An 8,186-nucleotide genomic window follows, 5' to 3' on the forward strand; every position below is an offset into this window, starting at 1 on the left:
GTTGCCTGTACTAGCTGGTAAAAAAATAAATCGTGTGCACGTCCAAGTTGACTGATGTATTCACGGAGCCACAAGATCGATGAATCACAAGACTCTTAGGCAGTGGCGGAGGCAGGAATGCATATAATTGGACGTTGGGAGGGCCGGCTGCAGGTAACAGTAAAAAAAATGTCACTGTTCATAGGCATATTATCAAAGAAATTAAGATGTTGGGGAGGGCCCGGGCCTGGATGGGCCCCTTGTGCCTCCGCCACTCCTCTTAGGTGGGAGCCTCAGGTCATCTATAGCTGGATTGAGGAAATTTGATCCTTCAAATGTCCGCGGCCGCATGTAAAAGACGGGGGAAAGAGCATTGCCCTTGCTTCCGCAAAAACCTAAAACCCATGGCGCTGGTTAGGGTTTCAAGCAAAACTTGCTCGCCGGATCTTCACGGTGGGGTGCCCTTGGATTCCGTGGGAGGATGGCCACATCGTCCAGCGGCACGCAGCAGGAGTCGGACCAAAGTCCTGTGGCAACATCATCCAAGCAAAGAGAAGTATTCAGGTGCAGCCTTCGGCTCCAAAGTCCTATGGGACGGTTTCTCCGGCGAGCAGAAAAAGGAGCTCTCCAGCATTGCAGCGGCCTCGGTTACCCGGCGAGCCAGCCGGATACAAGTTTGCTTCCCGACAAGCTCTCCGGAGCCAATACCATCACCATCGCCAGACCATCCTCGCCTGTCCAGGCTGGCCAACGCCGTCTCCCGGCAAATCCGCCGCAAGCAATGGCGACAATGCGTCCGGCAAGCGGAGAAAGAAGCCATGTACGCGGAGGTTGAGGCGGCGGAGGAGGATTTGAGAGGGGCACCGACGACGACGTTGCCAACTCCGTGTCGGCCACGCCCGCCGTCGCCGATAGCGAGGAAAAGTAGACCATGGGAGGCCGACGTCGCTAGCTCGGGTCCCACGAAGGCCATCGCACTACCTCGCCTGGTTACACAACTAGTGACTTGCCCGCTTCGCGAGGGCGTAGGACACGGTGACTGTCTTCCCCCGCCCCCAACACCGACCTCTATCCATGCTTCGCGGAAGCGAAGGCTACTCCTCCCCTTTCGCTAAAGCATATCCTTCCAGGGCTCACGACATTTTTCAAAAGTGAGTAGCATTTCCACTAAAAAAGGATGGTTATTATATGATCATATATTATGAAAAATGGCAAAGAAAACTTTATCATTTGTCACGTGTGATCATATTGGGTTCATTTCTTTTAAGAACTTGCATTGCCTTGCCCTTCACGCCACTAAACTTGTTTCATTTTACCCGGGCGGCAGGCCGGTAAGCAATCTCATACCTTGAAATTGATATGACTTGTTTCATTTACGACGCGTGCTTGTTTATTTGACATTCTCCGAGGGGGGCTCCTATACGGCACCTGAGGTGCCGGTTGAACTTCTTGGCGCCCACACACATGATCAATTGGGCCAGGCCATTAAAAAAGGTGCAACCCTGGCTCGACCCCTCTCGGTTGCTGGCAGGTTTGCTCGATTTCTTCGCGGGCTCATTAGTTTGTGGGAAGGTTGACCCTTGAGAATTGAACGTTTGACCTGTTGACCACTGATGTTTTGAATATTTTAAAAAATTTAAGAATTTGAAAAAAGTTCATCCATTTAAAAAAATTCTAAATTTAAAAGAAGTTCGTCAATTTGAGAAAAAGGTCGAAAAATATTCATCAATTTGAAAACAATTCAACAAATTTGAAAAAAAAATCACAAAAATGAAATAGTTCGTCGATTTGAAAAAACATCTCATTGAAAAAAGGAAAAGAATAGAAAAGAGAAAAAAAAACTGGTCCAGAAAAAAACCAAACGCAAAAAACACCTAGGAAGCTCCCCAAAACCAGTGATTGAACTGCGTCGTATACCTCTCAAATGGGCCGGCCAATGCTGCATCGATGGAGGTAGGGGTGTGTGCTAGTTTGCGCCATATAAGATTTGCCTTCGCCGAGTGCTTTTTTAGAGATAGCAGAGACAAAAAAGGTAACCCCTCGTTGAAACGTGTAGCATAAAATAGCCGCTAGAACATGCCATTGCACTGGCCCATTCGGGTTTCAACTTTTCATTTGTTTTTCTTTTCATCTTTGTATTCACTTTTCTTTTGTTTTTTGGGGGTGGAGATACGACAAGTTTTTTCTAAAATTGTACTGCGTATGAACATAAATCTAGTTGTGCATGGATATTTAAAAAACATAAAAAAAATCTTTTGTAAATTCGAGCTTTTCCCTAGCTACGCAAACATTATTTTGAAATACATTAGCTCTTTTAACAGATGATTTTTTTAGCATGAGACGAACATTGCTTTGAATATATAAAAACTTTCTATTTTCGTGATGTATATTTTCAAAATCACCCGCAAAAAGAATGTATATTTTCAAAATAGAATAAAAATTCTATTTAGTAAAACCATTTTTTGGTAGGGAAAAGGTGAAGATATTGTGCTGGCCCATATAATTGTGGCAGTCAGACTAATAGCACCGTTTCGGCCAGACCGTTCGGGCGTGGAGGGTCCAGGCCTTCTGTGACCCACTTCAGAAATTAAGCCGGTGTTACCAGCAGCCCAACCACTGAGGTGTTCCTATTTCTCAAAAAAAAAAACTGAGGTGTTCTTGAATCGACTTGTTGCGCTTCTTAACACGTGTGTTTTTCTCGATCTGAAAAGAGTTTTATTCCATTATAATAGGGCTATAGTTGAGAGGCAGAAGATGGTGTGCAACGTAGCCATACATCTATACTACTTTCTACTCGAATATACGACACCAACCAATCTGTCATGATGTTGAGAATTTGTTTCATTGCTTGGGTAGTGAAAAAAAAAGTGTGCGTGCACTGCAAGGTGAGTACAGTAGTACGGTGTGTCCGTGAACTGGCCTGTGTCGCTGGTTCAACTTTCCTAATCAGTGGCGGAGCTAGATGGAAGTCAGGGGGGAGGGGGGGGGGGGGGGGGGCGAAACAAAAATCATCAATATTTGGGAGGGCGGGGGGGGGGGGGGGGGGGGGGGGAGGGGCGAAACAAAAATCATCAATATTTGGGGGGGGGGGGGGGGGCAAATGTTAAAAAACTTTTAATTTATGTCTCCCTAAAAAAATTTCTTCAGAAATTGAGCCAAGGCTGGGGGGGGGCAGCAGCCCCCCCGGCCCCAACATAGCTCCGCCACTGTTCCTAATCCTATCATCTGGATCAAAGGTGATCAGCTAAACTTAAGAAGTTCATGGCTCACGCTTTGTATCCCACAAGAGTCTTTGTAAAGTTGTTCTAGTCGACTGTGAAGGGTGGCCTTTAGTTCCAGACTTCCAGTACTGGAGAACGGTGCAAAGGACCTTTTGTCAAAATCACCAAGAAGGAAACAAAATGCAGGCCAAGGAAAATTCAGTCACAGCACTAATTTTTAACTGGAAATAACGAAAGCGTGAAGTCCGTCAGCCGTCATGTTTGATGAGACGTCTTACCTCTAGTCCGGCAACAGCACAAGACAAGGCAGCTAGATAGCTCATCTTTCAGATCAACAAGACGCATCAGTAGGTAAGTGCAACTGAGAGATTCCTTTCTTTGTTCGCCACCAAACAAGAAAGGTTAGTCTCATTGTTTATTTATAAACTCGAAAAAGGGATACTCCTCGGCTGATTGTTAATTGGACTTTCTTTCTAGGGAGAATTGGTGCCTTCTTTCTCCTCGGTCATAATAATCGTATAGAAGAGTGCTCCACCAATATAGAACGAGAGAAATGCTCGTGTGTTTCGTCACAGGAGTGTTCCCTCAACTATACCGGAAATTGGCAATGGCTCCTAGATGCATATGCACCCATTGTCTAAATATACATTTTGAAAAGTTGAAAAATTCCGAACAAAAATCCCGCGTTTATATCCAAACATTCTATGTGTGTGCACAAAGTTTTCGGTGAAAGCAAGGTTTTTTGTGGCTTGTGTAACACAAGCCATAAAAAATGTCGTTTTTCACCGAAACTTTGTGCATGCACATAGAATGTCCGGATATATCCGCGGGGTTTTTGTTCCGAATTTTTCAACCTTTTAAAGTGTGCTTTAGACAATGGATGCATATGCACCTAGGAGCCAAAACACCGCGTCCCAACTATACTCCTTAATATCATCCTTCAGGAGGCCAAACTTTGGGTTACGGCGGGCGCCAAAAAAACTAGAGTCTATTATTTTGGGCGAGCAATTGTCATGCAATGCTTTGTGGGCGCTTTGTAAAACTCTATTCTCCTCTTATTTAATCAATCACGCAAATTTTATGCCTTCGTTTCAGAAAAAGAAAACTCATATAGAAGAGAGTAGTTCTCCTCTGCTAGTGTGATCAATCTTTTTTTCTTAAGCTCCGGCAAAAGCTTTGCCACGTCTTCATTAATTAAGGAGTAAAAGTTATGTGCAAACCCGCCTATCCATCTATATTACTATTGTAATTTGGTACATATTAACTATAATCGTGTCAGTCGATTTTTTTTAAATACTAATTATGAGTTGTATAATAAAACATTGGTTTTGCTAAACATTTGCCTGAAACTCTAAATCGCTTTACTATGGACGAGCGCGAGCGGCACAAAACCGTCACAAACTGCCGGAGCGGCACACACACATGATATCTGACACATGTCTCAACAAAGAGGGCCTCGTTAAGATACACTCTTGCATCATCGTCAACCATTTCTCCTCTGGAGGCGTCATCATCCTCCCTAAACTCCGAGCAAACGACTTCAACTTCATCGAAGACAAACATCCAACCAGCCCTCACGATAGAGGCTGTGCGAAAACAGAAGAAGACCCATGTGAGCCACCCACACTGAGAGCAGCGCACCTCCGACTCTGAGAGAGCTATTTTTTGTATAGCAAATAATAGCATATATATTTACAGCAATCACGTACTTGTTGTGCAGCATGTAGTATTCACTATTTACAGCAATCACGACCGTATATATCGATCCATCACACCATATTTTAGGTGACCGATGCGACATGGATCGATCACACAGTTTGATCAGAACAAGGAGGAAGGATTAGCAGCGCACGCCTGAGCCGCAGCCTTGTCCACGGCCTCCTCCCGGACGCCGGCGTTGCAGAGGTTGGCGAGCGAGCGCATGTGCTTCATCCCGTACTGCGTCAGCGGCCCGCACCGCTCCTGGAACGTCCGCACCACAGACTTGAGGCAGTCCCAGTCATCCACCACAGGCTGCCCGGCCGACCGCACGGCGTCGAGGACCTTGGCACCTTCCTCTGAGCCGAAGAGGAGGCCGCCGATGAGCTCCACGCTGCTGTCCACGCGAGACCGCCGCGCCATCGTCTCCACCAGCCGCCTCCGCGCCTCGCCTTTCTCGGCCGACCCCTCCGCCGACCTCCGGTACTTGTGCCAGAAGTGGACGAGGTCGGCGTCCCGCTGGTTCACTCCGCCGCCCGGCAGCCGCCTCGAGGAGGAGCCCTGGACGAAGGAGGCGTTGTCGTTGGCAGGGTTGGTGCCGATGTAGACGAAGAGGCTCTGGTCGTTGAGGCCCAGGTCGCCGTACTGCATGACGTGGGAGCCGAGGCTGTACGTGCCGCCCGCCGACGTCCGGTCCCTGACCCGCTCGTACTGCAGCTTAAGGGACTCGGCGTTGAGGTTGTGCGCGTCGCTGTCCTCCATCCAGGCGACGCTGTAGAGGTCGCCGAGGCAGGTGTCGTACTCCGGCGGCGGGGCGCCCTCGTCGTCGCCAGGGCAGTAGGTGCCCCAGCTGCTCTCCTCCGCGTTGGCCGCCGTGGTGGCGTACACGCTGATGTTGCCCGGGAGGAGGCCCTCGAAGATGCTCCCGGACTCGCAGGCCTCCAGGTAGAAGACGAGGCTCTTGTACCCGGCCCCGCCGGCGTGCTTCTTCTCCAGCGTCCGCACCAGGTCGTTCGCGTACAGGTACTCCTCGTCGCCCGGCATCCCTGGTCGCGCGATCCACCCACGTCACGCCATGTCACGACCCACGATGCAAGAAAAGAAAACACACTCGTGTAAAGATTGATGGTGATGGAGATGGAATGATGTTTTACCGAGGATCCCTGGGCCGCCGTGATCGGCGTAGTAGACGAAGATGTGGTCGTCCGGGCCGCTGGTGACGACCTTGCCGCTGCCGCTGCCGGTGAGCTTGGACTTGTCGCCGAGCAGGGCGGCGAGGAAGTTGTTGGCGTTCACGTCCGCCCCCGTGTAGTCCTTGGGGACTCCGGCGTAGACGTCGCCGCCTTGGGGGTGGTTGATGATGACCCCGGGCCTGGGGTTGTCGCGGCTGCCGGCGATGTCGTCGTACATGAAAACGATGATGTTCTCGTCCTTGAGCCCGCCCTTCTTCATGATCTGGTACGCGTGGCACACGTCCGCCTGCACGTACGCGAACTCGTTGATTAATTAACCATGAGGACAATTAAGGAGGAGTATTTAATAGGGGACTTGTTGCCTGCCTGGTGGCGGTAGTTGTAGTAGCCGTTGGAGCCGGCGATGAGGACGGCCCATCTCGTCCCGACGACGTCCTTCTCGGACGGCAGGCGGAGGAACTCGCCGGCGACGAGCAGGGCGAGCTGCGACGACAAGACGAGGAGGAGGAGGGGTGAGCAGGAAAGGCGAGCCATGGTGAGCTGCTGCTCTCTGAAAGTCCGGCCGGATTGAGATGTAGAAGACGATCCTTCCTGTCCCTCTTTATATGATACGATGATGGTAACTCGCTTACATTAAGCAATAGATTATCATCATATCAGTGTTCCGGCCGGCCTGTGTTGGGTGGAGATCGATTCGATTGGATGCACGGCGGCAGTGGAAGAGGAATCTGCTCCATCGGCGACGTGATGGACGTGCCAGCGACCATGTGCATTTTTTTGTTTGTTTTTTGTTTTACGTGGCGTACGTGCGTACGTACAGACATTATCATTGTTGCCTGGCGTGTAATCTATCTTCAGTCATTAACAGTGCCGTAACCGCCCGCGATCGAAAACAACATTTGTGGATGCTTAGACGCAACAAACGGCGGCACTTATAATTGGCCACTTGATTGATGGTAGCTACGGCTACGAAATATTGTTACTGCACCCTTCCGTGACCCGCTCGTCGCAGTATATTGTTACTACGATATGTTACCCTAAAATGTCACACCCAAATTTGTTGTTTTCGCCGTCGAAACAACACTGCTCCGTTTCGCATGACAATGTTCAAGCTTGCTTGCAACACTAACACAAACATGTACATAAAATTTCAGAATTATTAAAATTGTTTTACTATTTTTTATATATTTTACTGATCATCCGGGTGGGAGACAAAACGCCTCCCCCGGTCTTTGTTCTCTATGTTTCATTGCTGCTTTTCTGCCATTTCCTCCACGTCTCAAGTAGCCTCCACGTCTCAAGTAGACTGTTTGGAAGTAATCAACACGATGAACTTGGGCGGTTTCATGGCGGCAGGAGCGGCGACAATTTATGCAGATTGCAATGTATTGATAGTAGGTTATACTTCGGTGTCTTTCGTCCATTGCCCTAGGAAGGCAAACTGTGTCTCTCATGAGCTAGCTAGGTTGGCGGTCTCAAACCCACCCTCGCTGTGGGTCGAGGAACCACCGGTATCTATTGTAAGGTGGCTAGTGGATGATGTAACGGTTATTTGATCTAATAAAGAGGCCGAAGTTTCAAAAAAAAAGTAGCCTTTCCGGTTCTAAGAGGTGAGACAATAGATCAACTTATGTGTTGCATACATGTATTTTGAGTTCTTTCTATGTTAGTTTGTACCATATGTTATTTTATGGTAACATAGAGAACACGTCGTTTGGAAGCACGCGGAGAACCGGTCAATATTTGACAGCCATCGCATACTTGGCACAATTCATAGGCACTACCTTCTTTTGGGTGCCGCATGTGGTGTGGAAGGCTTGGGTTTCGCCTAAGGTCAAGTTTTTTTTGCATGGTTAGCAATTCATGAAAGGATTTGGACCGCCGATAGATTGGCTAAGCGGAGTTGGCCAAATTGCAATTTCTGGCCCCTTTGCAAGAGAGCAAGAATTCAGTGCTCACCTCTTCTACAAGTGTAGATTCACCCTTCGCCTTATTCTTTGGAACTTGGTCAATGAATGGCTTCACCTTGAGCACATCAACACTTCCTCATGGCATCTTGAGCCCACGATGAAAGATTGGTGGGTCAACCGCTCGG

At 48.6% G+C, this 8,186-nt stretch overlaps 1 protein-coding gene across 1 annotated transcript; it reads right to left on the reverse strand.

Annotated features, from left to right (window-relative positions):
- Nucleotides 1-4,848: 4,848 nt before the first annotated feature.
- Nucleotides 4,849-6,791, reverse strand: LOC125509513 (vacuolar-processing enzyme). Its single transcript, XM_048674495.2, has 3 exons — nucleotides 6,458-6,791; nucleotides 6,053-6,377; nucleotides 4,849-5,944 (listed from the first exon to the last, which is right to left on the reverse strand). Exons 1-3 carry the CDS (start codon nucleotides 6,623-6,625, stop codon nucleotides 5,022-5,024), a joined length of 1,416 nt encoding a protein of 471 aa, XP_048530452.2. The 5' UTR covers nucleotides 6,626-6,791; the 3' UTR covers nucleotides 4,849-5,021.
- Nucleotides 6,792-8,186: the final 1,395 nt, after the last annotated feature.

Source organism: Triticum urartu, chromosome 5A (assembly GCF_056163025.1).
Source record: "Triticum urartu cultivar PI428250 chromosome 5A, HENAU_Tu73, whole genome shotgun sequence".
Lineage (NCBI taxonomy): Eukaryota > Viridiplantae > Streptophyta > Magnoliopsida > Poales > Poaceae > Triticum > Triticum urartu.

Coding starts and splice junctions, on each gene's coding strand:
- LOC125509513 (XM_048674495.2), bottom strand. CDS start 6,625: ATGGCTCGCCTTTCCTGCTCACCCCTCCTCCTCCTCGTCTTGTCGTCG. Junction 6,378..6,457: donor ACTACAACTACCGCCACCAG/GCAGGCAACAAG, acceptor GCGTACGTGCAG/GCGGACGTGTGCCACGCGTA. Junction 5,945..6,052: donor CGGCGGCCCAGGGATCCTCG/GTAAAACATCAT, acceptor TCGCGCGACCAG/GGATGCCGGGCGACGAGGAG.